This window comes from Felis catus, chromosome E3 (genome assembly GCF_018350175.1).
Source record: "Felis catus isolate Fca126 chromosome E3, F.catus_Fca126_mat1.0, whole genome shotgun sequence".
Lineage (NCBI taxonomy): Eukaryota > Metazoa > Chordata > Mammalia > Carnivora > Felidae > Felis > Felis catus.
The window spans coordinates 28,651,911-28,678,259 of record NC_058383.1 but is presented as its reverse complement, the minus strand read 5'-3'; the positions used below and the strand labels follow the sequence as shown (position 1 = coordinate 28,678,259).

Below are 26,349 nucleotides of genomic sequence, written 5' to 3'. Positions count from 1 at the left end.
CCATAGACTGGGGGGCTTAAACAACAAACATTGATTTCTCACGGTTCTGGAGGCTTGGGAGTCCAAGGTTAAGGCACTGGCACATCTCATGTTTGGTGAGAACCTCTTCCTGGCTTGTAGATGGCTATCTTGTAACTGTGTCCTTGCATGGCGGACAGCAGAGAGAGAGAAATCAAATCTAATGTGTCTTCTTATAAGGACACTAATCCTATCATGGGGCCTCACTCTCATGACCTCATCTAACCCTAATTACCTCCCAAAGGCCTCATCTCCTAATACCATCAGACTAGGGTTTAGGATTTCAACCTGTGCATTTGGGGGATGGGACCCAAACATTGAGGCCACAGCAGGTAGTACATGGCTGTGGTGAATTCTGTGCAGTGATTGAGGTTTGGGAAATGCTCTTCAATAGCCCTTTGATCTACAGCATGGGCTTTGAAATCAGAACGATCTGGGTCTGAGTCCAACTCTGGGACTCCCTAGTTCAGTGATTGTGGCCAATCACTTCTGATCTCTCTGAGCCTCACTTATTTGTCTATAAAGGAAGGGCAATAATGATAGTATCTTCCTGCCAAGGCATTTAGGTACGTGGTGACACAGCACCACGCTGACCAGCAATGTTCCACGTGAGTGACCTCTGGGGGCATATACTGTGTGTGTGAAAGTTACAAGGCAGAAATAAGAGGAGAGATTGTCCGGGAGACCCTGGGCTTAAATTCCTACTTGGACCCATCGTTGGAAAGGGAGGACTTCTCTGTTCCCCAGCATGGTTTTACCCCTTCCTGCCTATACTTAAATTACAAGCTTCTAGGAGATTGCCAGCCCTCACCTACCATCACCACTGCCCCCACCCTGTCCCAGGACGGCTTTAAATTTTCAAGGTATGTAATGAGACCTGTTGGTACGTCCCAGTCATGCCCAGTGCTCAGCTCTTGCTTGCTTGTGGGGCAGTGCTAAAATGAGGGCATGCATTTCCCCGGTGTGGTGGCATTTGGGGATAAAAAGATGGATTTAGCTGCCTCATCCCCCAGAAGTGACTCAGCTCCTGGGAGCTCAGTGACGTCAGTGGCAGTTAGAGCCCTGGGGACTTCCATGCTTTAGAGCGTTGCTCTCTCTACGCAGCAGCCTTGTGACCGCCATCTTCTCTAGCCAGCTGGAAACACTATTCCGTCTTTTTCCAGGATTTGTCCTCCTCATGGGCACACCCATCCAACAGCTGTTGGATGCCTGCCTTCTAGCAGGAAAATGTTGTCAAGAAAGTTTCCATCATGCTAGTTCTATCATGAAAGCCCAGTCTACAAAGAAGGTGATCATGTGTGACGTTCATTTCTTCATGACCGGCACCAGCATTTCTCAGAGTCTGGTGTAAAGACCTCCTGCATGAGGTCCCCGGACACAGTGGCTCAACCTGGTCTTACCCGTTTTTTTTTTTCCTTTTCAAATTTTTATTTAAATTCTAGTTAGTTCACACACAGTGCAATACTGGTTTCAGGAGTAGAATGCAGTGATTCATCACTTCCACACAACACCCTGTGTTCATCACAAGTGCTCTCCTTAATGGCCATCCCCCATCTAGCCCATCCCGCACCCACCTCCCTCCATCAATCCTCAGTTTGTTCTCTGTTATTAAGAGACTCTTACGGTTTGTTTCCCTCTCTCTTCTTTCCCCTTCCCGTATGTTCATCTGTTTTGTTTCTTAAATTCCACATATGAGTGAAATTGTATAGTGTTTGTCTTTCTCTGACTGACTTATTTCGCTTAGCTTAATACATTCTACCTCCACCCACGTCATTGCAAATGGCAAGATTTCATTCTTTTTAATGGCTGGGTAATATTCCATTGTGTGTGTGTGTGTGTGTGTGTGTGTGTGTGTGTGTGTGTGTGTGTGTGTATAACACATCTTCTTTATCCATTCATCAGTCAGTGGACATTTGGGCTCTCTCCAAAGTTTGGCTATTGTTGATAATGCTGCTATAAACATTGGGGTGCATGTGCCCCTTCAAGTCTGTATTTTTGTATCCTTTGGGTAAATACCTAGTAGTGCAATTGTGGATCATAAGGTAGTTCTATTTTTAACTTTCTAAGTAACCGCCATACTGTTTTCCATAGTGGCTACACAAGTTTGCATTCCTACCAACAGTGCAAGAGGGTTCCCCTTTCTCTGTATCTCACCAATACCTGTTGTTTCTGGTGTTGTTGATTTTAGCCATTCTGACAGGTATGAGGTGGTATCTCACTGTAGTTTTGATTTGTATTTCCCTGATGATGAGTAATGTTGAGCATCTTTTCATATGTCTATTAGCCATCTGGTTGTCTTCTTTGGAGAAGTGTCTATTCATGTCTTTTGTCCATTTCTTCATTGGATTATTTGTTTTTTGGGTGTTGAGTTTGATAAGTTCCTTATGGATTTTGGATATTAACCCTTTATCAGATATATCATTTGCAAATATCCTCTCCCATTCCCTAGGCTGCATTTTAGTTTTGTTAATTGTTTCCTTCACTGTGCAGAAGCTTTTTATCTTGAAGTCCCAGTCGTTCATGTTTGCTTTTGTCTGCCTCCAGAGATGTGTCTAGTAAGAAGTTGCTCCAGCCAAGGTCAAAGATGTTGCTGCCTGTATTCTCCTCTAGGATTTTGATGGTTTCTGGTCTCACATTTAGGTCTTTCATCCATTTTGAATTTATTTTTGTGTATGGTGTAGGAAAGTTGTCCAGGTTCATTCTTCTGCTGTCCAGTTCTCCCAGTGCCGTTTGTTTAAGAGACTTTTTTTCCACTGGGTATTCTTTCCTGCTTTGTTGAAGATGAGTTGACCATATAGTTGTGGGTCCATTTCTGGGTTTTCTGTTCCAATGATCTATGTGTCTGTTTATGTGCTAGTACCATACTGTCTTGATGGTTATAGCTTTGTAGTACAGCTTGAAGTAACCTGGTGTTATCCTAGCCACTTGGGGTAGAAACAGAGACTCTGCCTTTTTAACAAGCTGCCCGGATAATCACCATGTCTGCTAATGCTTGAGAACAGATATTTCCCACTTACCCAGTGCAATAGAATATGCTCAATTTGGGGGGCACCTGTGTGGCTCAGTCAGGTGAGCCTCTAACTTCGGCTCAGGTCATGATCTCATGGTCCATGGGTTCGAGCCCCGCATTGGGCTCTGTGCTGACAGCGTGGAATCTGCTTGGGATTCTCTCTCTCTCCCTCTCTCTCTCTCTCTGCCCCTCTTCCACTCGTGTCTCTCTCTCTCTCTCTCTCTCTCTCTCTCTCTCTCTCTCTCTCTAAGAATAAATAAGTAAATCTTTAAACTGGGGAAATTATAACATCTACCATCTAGGGCAGGCAACTTTTTCTGTAAAGGGCCAGACAGTAAATATTTGAGGTTTTATGGACCATGCAGTCTTTGTTGCAACTACAAAGTTCTGCTGTGGTAGTGTGAAAACAGCCATAAATAATGCCTCAATGAGCATGACCAGTGTTCTAATAAAACTTTACTTGCACAATCAGGCAGGGGCCCGGATTTGGCCTGTGGCCATAGTTGCTAACCCCTCACCCAGGACGCTGTGAAGATTAAAAGAGATGAGGCCTATTATGAGCCTAGCACAGAGCCTGACACAGAGCACTATCCACAAGTCGGCATTCTAACTATCTTCTATCTGATGTGAGGTCTAGGCTTCGCTCGTTTCTCCAGGGGAAGGAAAGCTTCCAGGAGCAAGGCTTTTCAACACAGGTATCAGCCCCATTCTCTGTTCCAGGTCAATGCTAAATGTTCATCTCGGCACCTGGAAATTGGTGAAATGCCAATCCATGGTGGGTGATTAAGTCTTTGTCCCACGTTTCGCCCCAGGGTGTACTGCTGTTTTCAGCATCTGTCCCATGGAAAACAGATTACCCATCTGAACCATGATCTGAGAAATGAGGATACTTATATCTGCTGGGTCCCATCCATAGATGCATTTAGCCCTTGCCCAGAGGCTGTGTAATGTGGTTTAGAGAGAGAGATTGAGCATTGGGTTTGCATTCTCTCTCTGCAACATTCTGATTGTGTGATGTTGGCCAAGTCACTTCCTTCTCTAAGCCTCAGATTCATCAGGTATAAAACAGGGATTAAATGAGATCATATGAGGTCTCAGCCACAGCATAGAACATGGCAGCTATTGAACCCCATTTTGCAAAGGAAGAAAGAGAAGCTAAGAGGTAAAGGGCCTATTCAAGCTCATATAGCCCGTGACTGGCTTCAGACCAAGGATCTCTAACTCTGCCCCTCCCCCTGACTGCTTCCTGGGGCCTGGGCTGCTTCCAGCTAGGGCTGGCTCCTTGTGCAGTGACCAAAGCTCTTTGAGAAGTTGACATGGCTATTGGGGGACCTTGCAAGCTATTTAACTTTAGTGGGCTAAATAGTGCTCTTCCCAAATTCACATCCACCCAGAACCTCAGAACGTGACCTTATTTGGAAATAGGGTCTTTTCAGAAAAGGACAGAGAAGGACACGCAGATCCACAGGGAAGATGGCCACATGAAAACGGAGGCAGAGGTTGTAACAATACTGCCACAAGCCAAGGATTGCCAGGATCTGGGAGAGGCAAGGAGGGACCCTCCCCCAGAGCCTTTGGAGAGAGCACAGCCTTGCTGACACCTTGATCTGGGACTTCCAGCCTCAGAACGGAGAAAGAATAATATCCTGTTGCTTTAAGCCACTGAGTTTGCGCTGATCTGTTACGGCAGCCATGGGGAACTAAGACACTGCCCTTGACTCTCAGATGTGGATGGACAGTGGTAGTTGGACTCAGAGCACCTGTGTGCAAAAAGGGCAGCCATGATGGGGCAAAGCACCAGCGTTTTGGAGGCAGACAAGGGCTCAGCTCCTTCCTTACTCAGCTCTGGGCTTCGTTTCCTTGTTTGTTCAACAGAGAACATCTTGATCCTGCTGGCTTATGGTGAGGATTAGAAGAGATAGCACGGCAGAGCGGGCTGGTGGTAATAACAAAGGGAATCGTCACCATGCACGGAGGCTCTCATCCCTTGGTTAATTCCATCCTCACAACTGCCCTGGGTGGTGGGGTCCCTTATTGTCCTCACATTACAGATGAGGAAACTGAGTCACGAGATGTTAACTAACTCTCCTGGGCCACATAGCTAGTGAGGGGCAGAGCTGGGACACAAGCTCTGGCCACCTGACTCCAGAACATCCTCTACCCCTCCTCCCCACAACCCTCTATTACCCTGTGCCCAGAGTCCCTGCTCCCCCAAGCTGGTCCTCCAGCTTGACTGGAGCCTGGCACACAGTAACAATTGATATTAACTTTTTTCTCCTGTCCTTTCCTTTCTCCCTCATTCCTCAAGTCGGACCTCATTGCTGCAGCCCCAGGAGCCATCTAGGTCTGGTGTCAGGGGCAGTAGGACCCCAAATCTGATTCCAGGGACCTTGAGATCATGACTCAGCATGTCACATGGACAATTCCTAAAATTCCTCCTTAGACATCTGTCTCTCTTCTCAAGTCCCAGTCCTGAGACAGCTCTTCTGCTCCCCCTCCCTCTCTCTCCTCTTTCTCAGACTCACGCCCTCCTCCTCTCTGGCTCCCCTTCCACCCGCATTTCAGCACCAGCTCAGCCGGACAGAGGACAGCGGCATGATCTCCAGGACCTCCTGAGCTTGGAGGGCTGGGGGAGGGGATAGTGAATACCCTTGATTTAACATTTCCTTCCTCTGCCCATGTCCCCGCCATCCATCTAGACCACTGTGCGCTGCCTTCCTCCCCAACTCAACACCATGCACTGTCCATGCTATGAAATCTAGGAGCTCTCGGAAAATATAAGGAGAAACAGATGCTGTTCTGAGAAGCCAGGCCAGGTAGGGAGGGAGACGATCTCCAGCAGACCTACAGCTGTGATGCCACCGTTTCTTTGCCCTGACTAATTTCTTGGTCCTTCCCCTTGCCTTTATCCTCATTATCTCATACAAATTACGAATTATCTCAGAGAGTGTTAGGGAGGCCATTCATTTCAAGGTGAGAATCAGCTAAAGGTAATTGCCCTTCCTTCCAGATTCCTCAGCAAAATGGGGGGTCCTGATGGGTGGAGAGGAGGCTTATGGAATGGATGTTATTAGGGGTAGATGATTGAAGGGGATGGCAATTTACCCCTGATCCTGGAGAACCTAGGATCAGGAGTTTCCCAGCAGTTGTGCGGGCTTCTGCGAGTAGGCAACATTCTGAGATCCAAGCTGGCAGGGGGTGACTTCAGGGAAGTCTGCAGTCCCCAGCCCCTGAGGAGTGTGCAGGGCCAGGGGTCCAGGTCATAGGAGGGAGACAGGTAGAGAGACAGCAGCTTTCCAAATCCTTGACTTGGAGGTAAGGAAAAAGACAAACACCAGGCAGCAGAACCAAGGTGCCGGGTGTAGACGGGACAAGCAGAAGTAGGTCATGTGAAATTGGCTTCACTAAAGCAAGAATATCTCCTCCCCTGTATCTTTGGCTGTACCTGTGAAAGACTGTAGGATCTGTATCCGTTAAAACCTAGCCATTCACTCTGGCAGTGTGGCCTAAAGACACCTCTTAGGTGCACGTAAAGATTGAGCTTAGAGAATGCTCATTACAGGGCTGTTTGTGGTGGAGAAAATGGAAAACAACCCAAGTGCCTGGGGGTTGGTGGAGTGATTCATGATACAGCCACAAATAGAAGACTACCCAGCCTCTCACACTGCTGCTGGGGAAGAACATCCGAGGATGTGCGAAAATGCTCACGATATGTTCAATGAAAAGAACAGGTAATAAAATGTGAGACCCTAACTTTATATTACAAAAACCAGACCTGTATAATGATGGATACATATGTATATAATAGTGTGTGGGAGTATTAACATTTTAGTAAGTATTTTTCCAGTTTTTTAAAAGAAAGACATGTGTATTCCCTATATATTGCAAGTTTGAACCCTTAACAACTCTTTTTAAGTTTTTTTAATGTTTTATTTATTTATTTATTTATTTTAACGTTTATTTATTACTGAGAGACAGAAAGAGACAGAGCATGAGCAGGGGAGGGGTAGAGAGAGGGGGAGACACAGAATGTGAAGCAGGCTCCAGGCTCTGAGCTGTCAGCACAGAGCCCGATGCAGGACTCGAACCCACGAACTGTGAGATCAGGACCTGAGCCAAAGTTAGACACTTAACCGACTGAACCACCCAGGCGCCCCTGTACTCTTAACAACTCTTAAACAACATCAATTTTATCCTCTGGTAACAACCATTTTACTCTGTTTTCTACGAGTTTGACTTTTTAGATTCCACATACAAGTGATCATCATATAGTACTTGTCTTTCTCTCTCTGACTTTTCTCACTTAGTGTAATGTGCTCAAGGCCCATCCCTGCTGTAACAAAGGATATCCTCCTTCATCATGGCTGAATAATATTCCATTATATATATACTTTTTTATCCATTCACCCATTGATAGGCATTTAGATTATTTCTTATCTTTGCTGTTGTGAAATGTATGTATGTACGGGTATATATAATATTATGCATAGAAAATACATAAAAAACCCTATGTGTTACCCTATGTATGCACACCACATATATATAATCATGTAAATTGCCATATATATATATATATATATATATATATATATATATATATATTGGAAGAATTTACACCAAAATGTTAATAGCAATATATGTGCTATTACATACACATATATAAGTATACACATGCATCCATATTGTTATGGACTGAATCTTTATGTCCCCCTTGAATTCATATGTTGAGGCCCTAATAACCAGGGAGGCTAATTTGGAGAGAAGGCCTTTGAGGAACTGACTGGGGTTAAATTAAGTCATAAGGCTGGGGCCCTGATCTGACAGGATTAGTGTCCTTATAAGAAGAGACACCAGAGAGCTCTCTGCCTGTATGTGTGCAAAGAAAAGGCTGTGTGATCACACAGTGAGAAGGTGGCCACGTACAAGCCTGGAAAAGGGTTCTCACTAGAAACTGATGCTGCCAGACCTTGAACTGGGATTTCTAGTCTCCAACACTGTGAGAAAGTTAATGTCTATTGCTTAAGCCCCAGCCTCTGGTATTTTGTTACTGTAGCCCGAGTGAATGAATATACATGCATATATAGATACATATATGCATATGTATATAGTGTCTTTCCATATATATGGTAATACACACAGTTTAAAAATATATTCTTTTATGTATATTACCATAAATATAATTCTGATTATAAATATGAAACAGGAAAAATGTCTATCAAAATGTGGATAGTGGTTCTCTCTGGGCAGTGAAGTCATGGATGACTTTATTTTGTTCTTTTTCGCTTACCTATTACCTGAATTTTCTACAACAAACTTGTCTTACTTCATATTACTATGACTTACGTTACTTGGTGTTCATGTAAGATAATAATTCAGAGTATTGCTATAAAATAATTATTATAAAATGATTTTCTGCCTAACATTGGCCATGGTCTTGAGGCTGGGACAGGGATAAATGGCTGTAGTCAAAGAGAGCAGAGACTCAGGAGCTGGGACCAGGCAGGGACTGTCAAGGCCATATATAGAACCTTGAACAGGTTTGGTGAGCCAACAGAGCCTCCTCTTGTTCATAACAGGGTTCACATGGAAAACGTCTTTCCCAGTTTCCAAAGGGCCGGCTCATAAACACGCACGTGCACCCTCCTGGAGTGTCAAGGACGCTGGGGCAAGGCTGCCCCCTGGAATGGGGACAAGGGCTAGCCTAAGGGAATTCTTGAAAACCGGCGTGGCCTTGGGGTCTTGACGCCTACGATTCCTGTCTCCTGCACAGATCAGCTGGACATCATCTCCATGGCAGAGACAACCATGATGCCGGAGGAGATCGAGCTGGAGATGGCGAAAATTCAGCGTCTCCGGGAAGTCTTGGTCCGACGGGAGTCTGAGCTCAGGTTTATGTGAGTGCCTCGGGGAGGCGGCCGAGGAAAGGAAGGGGTGTGGAGGGGAGGACACCCGGAGAAACTAACATTTGCTCTTTATGACTGTGGGCTGGGCGCTGGCATGAAGGCATTATGTACGTTTAAAAAGTCTTACTTGATTCTCACTACTGCCTGGAGAAATGGCTATCAGAGCCTTCCCTTACAAACAAGACCTGAATTTGGGATGGAATTCAAGCCAGTCTGACTCCAAAGCCCAAGCTCTTTGTAGCTTTCCTTTTGAGAAGAGGAAAGGGATGAGAGAGACAGACAGACAGACAGCGATGGGGACCCAGAGGTGGTACCTGTGCCCGTGTCGTTAAGGGCGCACACTCTGGGTTCAGATAGTTCTGAGACCCAACAAAACTGGGAGAGCTTGGACAGCTTCTCTCTGGGCTACATTTCTCTCAGTTGAGAAATGGGGGGAAATGGTAAGACTCCTCTCCTGGGGTCACTGGCAGCCTCAGAGTCACATGATTTGACCCTGTCTCCACTGGAGGAAGATATGCATTCTACCCATTCTTTCAGTGATTTCACTGAGGCCAGTTAGGGGATTATCCTGTCTTGCAGATGAGCAAGACTGAGTGAGGCTCAGAGAAGTTAACCTGTTCAGGGCCTCCCAGCTAGTAAACAGAGCAATCAGGATTCAGATCCAGCTCTTCCTGCTTTCAAAACCCATATTCTCCTTATATGACCTCTGCATGGACTGCATCATGTACCCTTCTCTCTCAGCCCATGAGACGGACCACTGTAGTAACATCTGCCATTTATTCGACTCTCTGTGTGGGCCAGTCCCTGTGCTAAATGCTTCACATGCACAAGAAGCCCATATCCCTTCTCACAGGAGCCCTTCGAGGAAAGTTCTAGAACATCCCCCATCTACAGATAAGAAACCTCTTCCTTTTGATCTGGGAATACATGAGTGTCGAGTACATGAGTACTCAACATGAGTACATGAGTGTTGAGAAACAATCCCTCCCTTGTCATGTTTTTTGGGGTTTTGTTTTTCAGAAGAACTTGAGGAAGGATTGGTTGTGTGGGAGAAGTATCAGCAAAAATCAGGTGATTCCAACCACTGAGGTAGCCAGGACTGGACATGAGTTTGAGATGCCTGTGGGGCACCCAAGTACAGATGAGTGGCAGGAAGTTCTGTGTCTTTGAGGTATGTGGGAGACTGAACTAGACGTAGATTCTCGGGGCTTGCCCACAGAATGGCCATTCCTGGATTTGAGTAATGGGTATAGTCACCCCACATTAGCGAGTAGACCGCAAAGTCCAGGCTCTGGGGAAAGGTGAAATCTCCATGCTGCTCTTCCTCGTGGATGGAGTCAGGACAAAGGGAAAGCCAGCTCTCAAACTTCTGGAGAAAAAGTATGGAAGGATTGAGAATTCAGTGGCAACAGGAGAGTTTGAGATTGCCACAGTCTATAAATTCTACAGGTATACCTTAGAGGTATTGTGGATTCAGTTCCAGACCCCTTGCAATAAAGTGAGTGTGAGTGAATATGGCTATAAAGTGAGTACAATGAATTTTTTGGCTTCCCAGAGCATTCAAAAGTTAGGGCTACACTATACTGTTGTCTATTAAGTGTGCAATAGTGTTATGTCTCCAAAAAAAATGCGCATGCCTTAATTTGAAAAAATACTTTTTTTGCCAAAAAATGCTAGCCATCGTCTGGGCTTTCAGCGAGTGGTAAGCTTTTTGCTGGCAGAGGATCTTGCCTCGAGGTTGACGGCTCCTGACTGATCGGGCGGTGGCTGCTGAAAGTGGGGGTGGCTCTGGCAGTTTCTTAAAATAAAACAACAATTGGGGTGCCTGGGTGGCTCAGTCGGTTAAGTATCTGACTCACGATCGCGAGTTTGCAGGCTCTCTGCCGTCAGCACAGAGCCCACTCGGGACCCTCTGTCTCCCTCTCTCTCTGCCCCTCCCCTGCTTGCACTCTCTCCCTCTCTCTCTCTTTCTCTTTTTCAAAAAGAAGCATAAAAAAAAACCCATTAAAAATAAATGAAATACAACAACAATGAGGTCTGCCGCATCGATGGATTCTTCCTTCCGCGAACAATTTCTCTGTGGTACATGGTGCTCTTCCTGGCTAGCATCTCCCCCACAGTAGAACTCCTTTCACATCTGGAGTCCCTCTCAAACTCTGCCTCTGCTTCATCCATGAAGTGGATGGGATGTTGTCATTTCGACCACCTGCGCCTTCACCGGGAGGAGACGCCACCTCAAGAAGCCACTTTCCTGGCTCCTCCATAGGAAGCAGCTCCTTATCGGTTCAGGTTTCATCAAGAGCCTGTCGCAATTCAGTCCCTTCTTCGGGCTCCACTGCTAATGCTGGTTTTCTTGCTATTTCTACCACATCTGCAGTGACTTCCTCCATCTAAGTCTTGAACCTTCAATTTGTAAAAAATACAATATCTACGAAGCGTCATAAGGTGAAACACAGTAAAGGGAGGTGCACCTGTACTACTGTATATGTGCAAATTAAAAGTCTTTCTTCCTCTGTTTTATTTTATTTTTTAAACAGTTTCCCTTTTTATTAATGTTTATTTTTGAGGGAGACAGAGGGTGAGCGGGGGAGGGGCAGAGAGCGAGGGAGACACAGAATCTGCAGCAGGCTCCAGGCTCTGAGCTGTCAGCACTGAGTTCCATGCAGGACTCAAACCCATGAACCACGGGATCATGACCTGAGCCGGTCAGATGCTTAACCAACTGAGCCACCCAGGTGCCCCAATAATGTTTTTTATTAATTCTGATGGACAGTTTTACCACTTTTCTTCTATTACTTAATATATAACCTTTAATCAGGATGTACTATCCACCAGAATTAAATTAGTGCCCAGGTCTTGCTTTCACATCTTTTTTCTATTTTTATACTTCCAATTTTTACTTCTTTATGTTCGCAGTGAGGATCACACTTATATTTGGTTCTAAAACTATAATTAAGCTTCTGTTCTCATATATAGATAGTTTTTAACATTAAAAGCACATGACTGGGCCTCATATTCTTATGGAGCCAGCATACTACATAATTAAATTTGATTTTCTCCAGTTTAAAAAATACCCTACATGACTGACACTTATAATATCCTTCTCCTGTTTTAAAAGAAAGAAGACAGAAAACATATGAGTTCTAGAAAGTACCAAATAGATCCCTCAGCCTGCAGGTGCTCAAGAGGGACCAGAGGGTGCTTTTGCTGCTCCAGAAACAATGGCTGTCACTTTGCATCGACTGACCTTTGCACCGGGTGCACACACGTGCACACACACACACACACACACACACACACAGTATCCCAGCATATGGTACACGCCAGTGAGTGTACAAGGTGTCACACTGAGTGCACAAGGACAAGAATGGCTCACGTTTAAGCTCTAGTTCTGGGCCAAGCACTACATGAAACTCTTGACTTGCGACCTCACTGAATTTCCCCATCATGCCCACTTAGGGACAGATGTCAACTGTAGATGCTTGAAAGCAGCTATGCTCACCACCCTAGCACCAGTGCATCAGTAGATACTTGAATGAATCATGTTATTCAAAGAATACAGGAGGATGTCAGTGTAGTCAGGACAGAAGAGGGGCTCAGTGACATTCTCCAAGGGAGCGGCCGGGTTCCAGGCCCCTGGGGAGTCTTGCTGGCAGCCTGCAGACAATAGTGGATGAAGCTGATGGCTGCCCCCAGCTCCAGCCTGGCATAGTACATAACCTTGCCTGGAGGTGCACCCACCTTGTCAATCTGAGAGGCACGTGATGGACCCCGGAAGGACAGGCTAGAGATCAGTGCCCACTCAGACCTGAACAATCGCCTCATCCATCATCCTGCGGCCTCCCAGGCTAGCAGGACATGCATGGGCCATTCTTGATTCAGTTTCCTAGCAATTTCTCAGAGCCAGGCCCTTACACAGCTAGAGGGGCCCTATTTTGCATCCCTTTTATTTTTTTTAGGTTTATTTATTTTGAGAGAGAGTCTGTGAATGGGGGAGGGGCAGAGAGAGAATCCCACACGCTGTGAGTGCAGAGCCCGACGTGGGGCTCAAACCCATGAACCACGAGATAGTGACCTGAAACGAAATCAAGAGTCAGACACTTAAGTGACTGAGCCACCCAAGCACCCCTCTTGTGTCCCTTTGAGAAGAGAAAATCAGAGGTTAAAAATTTTGCCCAAGGTTGCATTGGCTATTAAGTAGCCAAGCTAGGGTGCAATGATTCCAGAGAATTCATTAAGTGAGTGAATGAGGAAACAAACAAACGAAAGAAATACTTCATAGAGTATATACCACAAGAGTAGGAATCTTATCTTCCTTACTGTTCTGTCTTCCCAGGATCTTGAACAGCACCTAGCATTTATTCAGCAAAATAATATTTGTTGAATGTGCAATAAATTATTCTTTCACACTCCATCCTTACCCCAACAACTTCCTTACACACACACACACACACACACACACACACACACACACACACGGGTCCTTGGCACAGGATAAGAAGGAAATAGAATTTCAGACCTAACTAAGCATTTGCAGACTCAGGTGGGGAAGCTCTGAGTGACAGGAATGTGACAGTCATGGACTGAAACAGTCCCAATGACTTTAGCTGTAATAACCAGGATGAGATTGGTTTTGTCACACCTGCTCCAAAGTAATCAAGTTAATACCCATCAGCTCCTGTGGAGGCTGTGTGAGTCAGACCATATTTCATGGTTGAGGGTGTCTTCTCACATTTACTGTCTCCTGCTACATTGACTCTTTTAAGAAAGGGTCCAATGGCTGCTGCCCCCCAAGCACCGCCCCCCCCCCGAGTGTTTAGCATTTGTGTTTCCATGTTCTTGTCTTGCTGGTTCAACAATCCTCTTGCCAGGGTGGTGAGGAACTAGAAGAGGGAGATTTACCCAATCCACAGAGAACTAGCATGGATTCATGAGAAGTGGACTCATGGGTCTTCCTGGCTCTCCCATGTCCTCGGTCTGTGTCCTTGGGCACATAACAGAGCACAAAAGAACTGCTGTTTACTTTTTATTTCCTTTCTTCTTCACCCAGCACTCAAGAATTCAAATTCAAACTCCTGGTTGGACGCGCACAATCCCATAATCTCACAATCCCACACTGGGTTTTGTCTTGTTCCGCCATCTTGAATTAAGTGTGGTAGAAAGAGAAAGAATTCAGCTGAGGCAGGCTCAGTAAACAGGACTCACTCAGGACTTTTCCATACTTTCTTTGGAGATAAGTGATTTATTTGGAACCTAGAGTGATGAGCTCTAACTTAGGCGGTGAGCTTTGTAAGTCAACCTGCTAGGAATTTGCTGTAGTGCCCTGTAAGGGTTCCCAGGGACCATAGAAATCAACATTTATTGAACCCTTCCAGTGGACCAGCCCTGAGCACACATTATCACATAAGCTATGAAAAGTGCTTACTAATGGAAGGATGAATCAGGGGCAGCCTCCTGTTCGCCTCGACTAAGGTACGGTTCAGGGAAGGACTATGAGTGACCCTGGAGGGCACAGTGTATCTTCGCTCACTGTCTTCCTTAGCTTGTCCTCTGGTTTGTAGGTTGCTACATGGTCGTTGGAGCTCTCCCTCTTGAGGTTTGGTAATTTTATGAGCTTCATTTGAATGAGTCAGTAACCCCCCCAGTATCACCAAAACGCCTCTGTAATAGGTGGCAAATGTCCCAGAGATAAAGCGTGAAGTCCGCTTTTTCTCTCCTTGATCCTCTGAGCTGCCCACCTCCTGTCCTTCCCACTTCTGCTCCATGTCCCTATCCTGTCCTACAGAGGCTGCCGACAACCTCAGACTCATTTTCTTACCTTTAATTCCAAGCACTGAATCGCGCCATTAGCTTCGCAGAATTCTGCAGCCCGTGCCTGCCCGCCTCAGCATTTTTGCATCCTCTGTACAATCCTGGCCCTGCTGTTTATCTGGGTCTCAGATAATTAAGAATCTTCCGCCTCTGAGCAGGGGCAGGGGGTGGTTATCTTCATTTTACACCTGCTTGCTGGATTTTCATAAAAGGGATAGCGTGCTCTGTCTCTCAGCTTGCCCTGGGCAGTGGCAGCTTTTAATCAGGGAGACTCAGAACTGCAACAGGCAGGGGAGGCGGGGGTGTGTGAAGGATGGAGGTCAGGAGCAGAGCCCTTGCGTTTCAGCATTTCCGTTGTCTGGGCTTGGACCCCAGTCACTTCATTTTATTAAGAAGTACCCAGGGGCACCTGGGTGGCTCAGTCAGTTAAGCGTCTGACTTTGACTCAGGTCACGATCTCGCGGTTTGTGAGTTCCAGCCCCGGGTCGGGCTGTGTGCTGACAGCCCAGAGCCTGGAACCTGCTTCGGATTCTGTCTCCCTCTCTCTCTGCCCCTGCCCCCATCGCTCTCTTTCTCTCAAAAAAGAATAAAATAAATAAACATTAAAAAAATTTACTAAGAAGTACCCAGCATGGTGAAGAGGCCAAGCCCTCGAATCTGGCAGACGTTCAGGTTGGGAGGGTAGAAAGTGCATGACTTGTAAATAGCCAGCTTTTTTTATACTTGCCATGCTGGATACTGTTTGAAATATTTTACTTGCCTTGATTCATTTAATCCTCACTACAACTATACAGATAGATAACATCTTCCCTCCCCGGCTATTTTCCATCTTATAGGGGAGGAAACTGATGCACAGAGAGGTCGAATAACTTGCCTAGGATTGCACAGTGTCCATTAAGAGCAGATAATGATAACTCCTGGTGTCCATCTCAACCATCATGCTATGGTGCCTGTCAACTGGCTTTGAACCCCGGTTCTACTTTTTACCAACTCTGTGGCTTGGAGCAGTTTCTTTTAGCCCTGTTCCAGCCTCAGTTTCCCCCTCTGTACAATAGGGGCATTGACGCTTCCCTGGGAGCACTGTAGCAAGGACGTGTATGAACATGGGTGGCTTTTCCTAGGAAATAAGCAAATCAAAATCCCCTTCCTCCTTTTCACTGTCAGCACTGCACCTTGAGGGAGAGTAAGGGATCGGGGCTGCTTAGTCATCTCCAGAGAATACTCAGAAAACACTCCTCTCCCCGAGAAGCTGGGGAGCGGCTCTCCACCATTACGACCAACTCTACCCCGGGGCCTTGACTTTGTTATTACTCTTGTTATTTTTAAAAATGTTTTATGCACCTGCATTTTTTTTTTGTCTTTAATGAGCTGATAATTCTGAAGTCTGTTAGGAAAAGCTTCAAGCCAAGGGCAGAATGAAGCATGCGCGTTTATGTAACTTGACACATCTTAGCCACATTCGGGAGTCCTGCGTCACACTGGTTGCACTTTGGGTTTTAAATAGCATTTCCTAAGAACAGGTCACTGTTGCAAGAGCCACCGTACATATCAGGTGGGAAGAGATGGCTTCAGATGCAGAAGATCTGAAAACAATTTGTCTTGAACAAAATGTACAGGAAATTGAGGAGGGGGGAGGGAAGGAGAAAGGGGGGCAGGAAATGGATGGAGAAGAACAGAGGAGGGAGGAGAACGGTCCAGGTTGGACCTCTGAGTGCACCCTCTTGAGTTTCTAAGTGTGCTGGAAGGTAGGGGTGAGGGTAGGAATCTGGGCTGATCAGATGGAGAAAGATATATGGCCCCCACTCAACAAGTTTCTGCTATTCCAAGTTGTCTTTTGGAAGGACATTCTTCTCTCTGGGGACTCAGACGACCTTACCATCAGGGACTTCATTCTCTTAGCTCCAAGGATCTCCCCTGGGCCTCCTGGGTTCTGGTGAGCTGGGAGGGAGATCACCATATTAGGCTCTTGTGATGGTTAATTTTATGTGTCCAATTGACTGGGCCATGGGTGGCCAGACGCTGGGTCATCCATTATTCTGGGGGGGTCAATGAGGGTGTTTCTGGGTAAAATTAACATTCGGATCAGTAGACAGAGTTAAGGCACATTGCCTTTCCCAACGTGGGTGGGCCTCATCCAATCCGTTGAAGGCCTGAATAGAACAAAAAGGCTGAGTAAGAGGGAACTTTGCCTGCCTTACTGATGAGCTGGGATATTGATCTTTTCCTCCCTGTGGGCTGGAACTAACAAATCGACTTTTCTTGAGGCTTGAGCCTGCTGGCGTTTGGACTGGAGCTATACCATTGGCTCTCCTGTGTCTCCAGCTTGCTGATGACAGATCCTGGGACTTTTCAGCCTCCACAATCACATAAGCCACTTTCTTATAATTAATTAATAGATCAATCAAACAAATCTCCTATTGCTTCTGTTTCATGGGAGAATCCTGACTAATACAACCTTGTTTATTCTCAGAAACTTCCATCTGGATGCTGTATTTAGCTAAAAAAGACCTAGGAAGTTGGAGAATGATTTTTTTTTTTTTTTTTAAGTAGACTCCATGGGCACCTGGGTGGCTCAGTCGGTTAAGTGTCCGACTTCGGCTCAGGTCACGATCTTGCAGTCTGTGAGTTCGAGCCCCACATCGGACTCTGTGCTAACAGCTCAGAACCTGGAGCCTGCTTCAGATTCTGTGTCTCCCTCTCTCTCTGCCCCTTCCCTGCTGTCTCTCTCTCTTTCTCTCTCTCTCGAAAGTAAATAAACATTGAAAAAAAAAATTTAAAGTAGATTCCATGCCCAGTGTGGAGCCCAGTGAGGGGCTTCCACTCACAACCCTGAAATCAAGACCTAAGCTGAGATCAAAAGAGTTAGATGCTTAACCCAGGGAGCCACCCAGGGGCCCTGAGGCTAAGATAAAGGGATATTGGCTCTAGCATTTTAGAAAACACCCCAGCAGTACCTAGTAAAGATGAGCATGTACTTAACTCTACAGTAACCAGCCATTTCTTGCCTCAGTATACCCTAGGGTTTCTCTGTGTAATTGGGTAGGCACAGGCTTCATGTGGCTCTTTCTTTTTTTTTTTTTTAATGTTTATTTATTTGAGAGAGAGAGTGAGTGAGCAGGTGCAGGCTGGGGGGGGCAGAGAGAGAAGGAGAGAGAATCCCAAGCCGGCTCCATGCTGTCATCACAGAGCGTGACGTGGGGCTTGATCCCACAAACGCTGAGATCATGACCTGAACTGAAATCAAGTCAGACGCTTAACTGATTGAGCCACCCAGGTGCCCCTCATGTGGCTATTTCTGTTTAAATTCATTAAAGTAAAATAAAAAGTACAGTTCTTCAGTAACCCTACTACATTTCAAGTGCTCACTAGTCAATTGTAGCTAATGACTGTCCTATTGGAAAGCACACACATTTTCGTAGAACATTTCCATCATCGCAGCCCTAAAGAAACTCTCACACGTGAGTGTCAGGAGGAATATTCCAGAATGTTCTTATCAGCCTTATTTGTAAGAGCAACAAAACTGGAAATACCTCAAGTGTTTATCGGCAGTAGAAAAGGACAAACCAGGTACAGCCTAATCACACCGTGGAATACTACAGAGCAGTGAAAATGAATACACTATAGGCATTAACCCAGATGCATCTCAAAAACAAGACTTTCGGCCAAGCTTATGTAAAGGGCAAAATATGTAAAACCCAAAACTGTGCTGGCATTCATATAGAGATAGTAAATTATAAAAAGAAAAAAGTATTAAGATGAACTCAGCTTAGGGACGCCGGGATGTCTCGGTTGGTTAAGAATCTGACTCTCAATTTCAGGGTTGTGAGTTGAGCCCCGTGTTGGCCTCTGCACTGGGTGTGCAGCCAACTTAAAGAGAAAAAGATAAACTCAGCACGGTGTTTACCTCTGAGAGAATGAGGTACGACAGGGCTTCTAAGGGTCCTGTACAGGTTATGACTCAGGCAAGATGATGGAGACATGTTTATTAATCCCTAAATGGTATGTATGTACTTTATGCGCACATTTGTATCTAGTTCACAAACACACGTATACACACGTTTGTTTTCCAGTTTTTTTTATTGTGGTGAAATACACGTAACATACCATCACGACCGTTTGTACGGGCGTTAAGAATGTTTACATTGTTGTACAACCATGACCACTGTGGCACCACCACCATTTCCAGAACTTTCAACTGGCAAAGCTGAAAGGCTATACTCATTAGACAATACCTCGCCATGCTCCCCCAGCCCCTGGCAACCACAGTCTGCTTTCTGTCCCTATGATTGTGATGGCTCTGAGTTCCTCACACGAGTGGAATCATACAGTGTTTGCCTTTTTGGACACACACGCACCTTTTTAAAGGAAAAATGCTAAGAAAGGGAAGGAAGTTTATGATCTCTGTTATCTTTGCACCCATATCTCAGATACATCAAACCCAACACGCCCAAGTCGAAACTCATGATCCCCGTGCCATCCCCTAGCCTGTCCCACCAAACGTAGCTTTGTAAATGGCCCCGCACCAGCCTCTACCCATGTGGGAACGCCAGATTCCAAAGTTAGACGCCATTCTTGACTCCTTCCAGCTTGCCACCTCACATATTCAGTCCATCCCCAAACTGAGTCACATTTTACCTCCTAAAATAGTTTTAGAACCATCACGTTTCTCCATCGCCACGGCCACCACCCAAGTGCACACTTCTATCTGTCTCTTGGATCTTAAGAGCCTCCCAGCCTCCCACCGTGCTGCCCTCCAGGCCAGGGTACCACGGCCAGAGGGAGCCTCTCAGAATGCAAATCAGACCACAGCTCCCAGTTTCATCACTTTCCTGAATTTGTTACTATGATCAAGCCTATGAGGTCCCCCTGGGTCCGTTCCTGCCTCTTCTGCGCTGTTCTTCATCTTTTCTCCACCCACAGCCCCCACCCCTGCTCTGCACCCTGCAGGGTGCCTTTCAGATCCACCCCCCCCCCCACAGTCTGGGGTCTGCCCTTCCACTGGGTCTGCTTTCTGTGCCCTTCCCTCTGCCTGCACCCCTCCTCCCCCACCCTCTTTGCCTGGTTCACCTTCCCTCTCCCTGCAGGGCTCAGGTCCAGGCTTCCACCTGAAGAAAGCTTTCCCAGCACTTCCCAGTCTGTGTCCAGTCTTATCCCCATAACCATATCCTTTCCTTAGATATCTTTCCCTCCAGGACGCCTGGGTGGCTCGGTCGGTTAAGTGTCAGACTTCGGCTCAGGTCATGATCTCATGGCTCGTGAGTTCGAGCCCCGCATTGGGATCTCTGCTGTCAGTGCGGAGCCCGCTGGGGATCCTCTGTCTTCCTCTCTGTCTGCCCCTCCCCTGCTCGTGTGGCGCTCTCTCTCTCTCGCTCTCTCTCTCAAAAACAAAGAATTTAACAAAAGAAAAAGAAACATTTCCCTCCATTAATATCTACATCCATTGGTGTAAGTATGTGTTCAGTATCTTTCTCCGACCAGAATCCTGGTACCGTGTCTGACTCATTTCAAGGGCTCTCCTGGTGGTGGCAAACCCTGGCAGTGAGAGCTTCCTGGTCCTCTGATGGTGAGACTGTGGGTCGGTCCAGTTCATAGCATTCCTCCAGAGTGACAGCGTGACACTGTCTACACAGCTTGCAGTGTAGACGCTTTACTAAGTATACGGGCTTCCTGTGGCTGCTGTAACAAACTACCACAAAGCTGGTGTCTTCAAATAACACACGTTCGTGCTCTGATGGTTCTGGAGGCCAGAGGTCTGAAATCGGTTTCCCTGGGCTGAAATCAAGTGTCCAAGGGACCGTGCTCCTTCTGGTGGCCACAGGGGAGAATCTTCTTCCTGTGTTTCTTGCACTCCTTGGCTGGTGGCCCCTTCCCCCACGGTCAAAGCCAGCAGGACAGAATCTTTAAACCTCTGTCTGCTGACATTACCCATCTCCTTCCCTCCCCTGTGTCCCATCTCATTCCGTCACCCCCTTACAAGGATGCTTGTGGTGATGTTTAGAAGCCAGCTGAATAATCCAGGAAAATCTCCCATCTCAAGACCCTTAATGTAATCGCACCCACAGAGTCCCTTTTGACATATGAGGTGACACATTCACAGGTGCCAGGGATCAAGGACATGCATGTCTTTGAAGGACGTTATTCGGCCGACCACATTAGGAGAGACTGTAGCAATTCGCTTAAGGGCCCAGCGTTGAGCTGGAGCCCCAGTGTGGCAGCAACAATGACAGATAGGGCGGTGGTAAGGCTGAGTGGAGGGGAAGGCACACTCTACGTGGAGAACCCACATCACTTCATCTTATGCTAAGTTCTCATTATTTTCTGAAATCTCCCAAAGAAACGGCATCTTATGAGACAGAGAGAGACAGAGACAGAGGGAGCCTCAGAAATGCAGGTACAGTGGCCTGACAATTAAGGGTCTCTCACTCTCTTTGCTTGTTTCCAGAAAATTGCTGATTTGAGTGGCAGCTGAGGTTGAAAAGTGCTTGTCTGTATCACTTGATGGTCTCAATTGAGGGTTCAGCTCTTTCCTCTGCACTCAGTGCAGAATCAGATGATGCTTGACTGGGCCAGCCTCATTTCCACATTTCTACTCACGTGAGAGCCAGCCTTCTCTTGATATTTCCCAGATACAATGCTCAAAGAGAAAAGGAAGGATGGAAAACGCAGAGAGCTTAGCAGGTGTGCCTTCGTGTTTTGGGTCGACAAGCTTAGCTGGCCCCAGTCACTCAGGAGATGTAAATATCCTGATTTATGTCTTTTTACTTTATTTAATGGGCTGCTATTCATTGGAGGATGCATTACATGAATTTTTTCCTTCTGGAATTTTGACCCACTGTTGGTCTTCGTGTCCTCGGTCCCCTAAACCCAGGGGGTTTGCATTAGATTGAGTCAATCTAAGACACTCCCAGTTGGGTTCTACCAGTGGAAGGGCAGCCTGTATTTTCAGTTCTGGGTGTCCTCACCTTTGACAGGTTGCTTTCTGATAAAGAGAGAGACCTATACTCGCTCCAAGTCAGATTATACCCACGTTTGAACTCTAGCTCTACCATTACAGGCTGTGCAGTCTTGGACAAATACCTTAACCTCTCTGAGCTTCAGTTGGCTCATCTGTCAAATGGGGATGGCTCCAACATCACACAGGGTGGTTATGGGGAGTAAAAGAAGTCATTTGTATTAACTGCCCAGCCCAGTGCTTACCACAAGTTAAGTGCTCATTTAATATTACTTTCCTTTCCTTCAGGAAGAAATTGAGTTTGGAAATGAACAGATATCTGCATTAGTAAGGACAGATGTTGGAACCATGCTCTTGGCTTTTAGTAGTACTTGATTTATCTTCAACAGGGGACATGGGAGACGGGAGGAGATTGGAAGGTAGACTGAAGGTCTCCTCCATGACAAGGATGTACAGACTGGACAGGAGAAGCCTCAGGGGCACCTGAGCTATGTCTTGAAACAGCTGAAGATTACCTTGGGAGGTAATGAGTTTCCAAACCTGGGGATATTCCAGCCTTTATTCATTCCTTCCTTCATTCAACCTGCATCTACTGTGTAATTACCATGTGTCGAGTCCTGGGAAGGTAGGATGAACAATCTAGACGAGAGCTCTGCCCTAATGCAGTCCAAGGGAGGAGATAGAAGCTGGATGATTCTTGCACGATACACGGAAGCCTCAGATGGGGTGGGCCAGTGGGTGTCCCCTCTCCAGACCCTTGGAGAATTGTCTTACTCTTGTGTGGCCACAGCCTGGGCCAATCCAAAATCCACCGCTGGGATGCTTGTGCATTTCCAGGGTTTCCATTCTCAGCCCTTCTCTGCTCCTGGGCTTGGTTTCCTGGGTCCTGGAACCCCATCCACGTGGGCAGGAAACTTGGATGCTTCACCAGTTTCCATAACAACAGAACATAGCAAAGCCCTAGGCTACTCCCATAGGTCATCTGAGGAGTTGACCAATTGAGCATCCGGAAAGGGCTTGCACTGAGCTCTCCATAGCAATTAACTGCTCCCCGCCCCCGAAAGGTTCCTGGATGGCTCAGTCGATTAGGCATCCACTCTTGGTTTTGGCTCTGGTCATGATCTCGCATTTCATGGGATCGAGCCCTGGAATGGACATGGAGCCTGCTTGGGATCCTCTCTCTCCCCTTCTCTCTGCCCTTCCCCTGCTTGCATGTGCTCTTTTCCTCTCAAAATAAATAAACATTAAAATCGTTTAAAAAATTTTTTGAAAAAAAAAAAAGCCACAGTCCACATTCCCAGCCAACGAGATTCTTTTAGACATCCTGTACCAAGCGGTTCCTTTTTCTCGGCCTTTCTGCATGCTCGGGACCCAGACTCACCACCTCGCTTGCTGTTCCCTATCTCAAACCTCTCAGTTCTGAGGAAGTCAACTTCCCCTCCCTGTCGTGTACAGTTTCATCTGTTTCCCAGAAGCCAGGGCACAAACGATGCTTGGGCTCGGAAACACTACCCTAGGGGTTTGTCAAGGTATGATTCTGAGCAAAAACTCCTTCTTCCCCCAAATAAATCTGGATCCTGGCAGTTAAGGTGCCAACCTTTCTCCCCACATTTTACACCTTTACTAAACTATCTTGCATCAAGGGAGCTGGAGGAGATCTCTCTTCCCTCTAGTCCGTGCTGGGATGTTCTGTCAGCTGTGCTGAGAGCTCCATTTCCCAGAATCCTTTTCCTTGTCTGGTTCCAGGTTAAAGGTGGGAGATCTGAGAGGAAGAAGGGGAGCGCAGCGTTTGCTCATGGAGGGCCGCCATGTGGATGAGGAGGTAATCAGATAGAGAAGGCCACAGAAGCTCCAGCTTATCCTCACTCTCCCCTACTTCCCATCCAGCTTGTCATCCCAGCTGCTGGCCCTGCTGACCAACAGTGGCCCTGTGTCTTCTAGAAGCTTGGCAGACAAGGCAACAGCCTCCCATAGACCCCTCCACCTGCCTTCCCTCTGCATCCTTAATCTGCCAGCTGGGCTGGCCGGTGACCCCTCTGGCCTTCAGCAACCCCTCCCAGACCTTCCCGTCCCCAGCTCTTCCCACAATTGTGGAAGGACTAATTGCTACAGTGCATCCCTTGCCCCATAATTCAGGATGGTTCGGCTTCCATGATGGAGCCCAGACGGGTCTACATCCAGAGCCTTTACACAAGAAGCAGCCGGAGGCTGGAGGCAGTGAATCACATGGGAATCACCTGGAAAGGTTTAGAGAAAATGCTGATGCCTGGGTCTTACCCTGGAGTCTGGTTTAATTGACCCGAGGCACAGTGCAGCCATTACAAGTTTTAAAAGCAGCCAGGACGGGACGCCTGGGTGGCTCAGTTGGTTGAGCGTCCAACTCTTGGTTCCAGCTCAGGTCGTGATCTCACGGCTCGTGAATTCAAGCCCCACATCGGGCTCTGCGCTGACGGCATGGAGCCTGCTTGGGATTCTCTCTCCCCCTCCCTCTCTGCCCCTTCCCCACTCACTCTCTGTCTCTCTCAGAATAAAGAAACTTAAAAACAAACAAAAAAAAGAAGTCAGGGTAATTCTCCTCGCCTCCACCTCCCACTGCACAAACAGCCCCTCACCTCTCCCCTGGGTGAAGCAGACAGAACTCTGGTGGCCGTCAGCTGCTTACAGCTGACTCATCTTCTTACTTTCTTTTCACAATGTTTTCTTGATGAAAATTGGTCTCAGCCTCAACATATAAAATCTACCCCGCATTAGCATGGCTCCTGGCATGGCGAGAGGTACCTCTCTCTCCAGTTGCTTAGAATCGTGATCGGGATCAGAATGAAATGTATGTGCGTGGTCTCCCGTGGTGTGCGAAAATCCCAGTGCCATCTGTTGTCTTCACCATCGTGTCTGTTATCAAAATACGCTGATTAAGGCTTTAATTGAACCTGGTGCTGTAGTTGTCCAGAACATCACAGCGATTAGCTTTCTAGAAGCTTATAACCAAAGGCCGAATTTATAATCACTCAGCGACGATCGCTTTCAGCTCGCTCCGTTACCCACCTGTTTTTGACCTCTGAAAACCAACACACGGTCTCCCTCTTTGTTTTTATTTTTTAGAAGAGATCAAGCGAGCCAGCCGAGAGTTGGAAGATTAGTGAGTTTCTGGGCTTCTTCACTGAACTGCAGAGGGATTTGGGGATTAGAATGTGATACGATAAAGGTGGATTGTAGAGCTGGGTGGTGCAGAAATTCGCCCCCAGCCTTACACTGACTAACTGCACAAACGCTAAGCCTCGGGTCCCTGTTGTGTGAATCTGGTGCGGTACAAATTCACACCTCACAGTGCTGGAATGAGAAAGAGATGCATACACGCGTGGAAAGAACTCGGGGTAGAGCCCAGCCCCCTTAAGTGGCGCCTACGTATTAGCCGTGAGAATGCTCACCACAGCCTTTCTGTGATTCCGTGAGGGAGTTGTGGAGCTAGAGGTTGGCCCAAGACAAAAATTGTCCGTCTATAAAGTGAGATCTAAATTTCGGTTTGAAAGCAACACTTGCGAAAACGCCTGAATGAACTGGCGTGCTGGCTTCACCTTTTCCCCACTGGAGTTTGGCGAGCTGTCCCAGGTCATGAAAAGGGAGCTCAGCGCCCTCCCGCCCCCAGGTGATTATCTAGTGTTGTTCCCTGTCTCCGGGTGCCCTTAGGCCCTCTACGGCTGGCCTTTCGCATTCTGGGGGGAAACTCCATGTGCCGCTGGCACAGTTTCGATGTGTGTCTCAGTCCCTGATGCGCTCTGATTAATTTCAGGGAGACTTGCCCAGGGCATCATTAACTGCCTGGAGGAGTCAGCCCTCCGGCCATCTGTCGTCTGCCATCACTCTGTCTGCTCTCCCCTTTGGTCACATTGAGCCATCTTGAGAAACTTCAAGAGTTCCTCTCCTCTTGCTGTGCTGGCACAGTTAATGAGAAACAGGGCGTGGTCAGGGGCAGGGGGGTTCTGCTTGTGGCTGAACCAGCTCTGGACTTGCAGCTGGGACCCGGGTTGAGATCTAGGCTGTGTGACCTCAGGCGACTCAGTTGGTCCAGTGTTTCCCAAAGTGGGCTACACTCTGGGATGATTTTAGGTGGTAGCTGGGGAACATTCATTAAGAATTTATTTTCATATCTTTTAAGGAAAAATACTGGTTCTCTATCTCTGGTGCTGTAAAACGTTTTATGTTAAAAAGTTTTCTTATAGGGGCGCCTGGATGGCTCAGTTGGTTGAGCATCTGACTCTTCTTATTTTTTTAATTTTTTAATATGTTTATTTTTGAAGGAGAGAGACAGAATGTGAGCGGGAGAGGGGCAGAGAGAGAGAGAGGGAGACACAGAATCAGAAGCAGGCTCCAGGCTCTGAGCTGTCTGCACAGAGCCTGACATGGGGCTCGAACTCACAATCTGGCAGATCATGACCCCAGTGAAGTCAGTTGCCCAACTGACTGAGCCACCCAGGAGCCCCGACTCTTTTTTTTTTTTTTTTATGTTTGTTTATTTTTGAGAGAGAGACAGAGCCCGAGCAGGGAGGGACAGAGAGAGAGAGAGAGGGAGACATAGAATCTGAAGCACGCTCCAGGCTCCCAGATGTCAGCACAGAGCCCGAACTCACGAACCACAAGATAATGACCTGAGCTGAAGT

General features: G+C 46.9%; 1 protein-coding gene and 1 long non-coding RNA gene across 2 annotated transcripts in view; one reads left to right on the top strand and one right to left on the bottom strand.

Annotated features, from left to right (window-relative positions):
• Positions 1-26,349, top strand: part of BMERB1 (bMERB domain containing 1) — a 120,306-nt gene that overhangs the window by 55,086 nt on the left and 38,871 nt on the right. Inside the window, exon 2 of the mRNA XM_003998842.6 lies at positions 8,799-8,922. Coding sequence (XP_003998891.1) covers positions 8,799-8,922 — 124 coding nt within the window. The remainder of the gene's footprint in view (positions 1-8,798; positions 8,923-26,349) is intronic.
• LOC123382654 overlaps positions 1-26,349 on the bottom strand; it is a 76,400-nt gene that overhangs the window by 31,103 nt on the left and 18,948 nt on the right. The gene's annotated exons all lie outside the window — the stretch shown is intronic.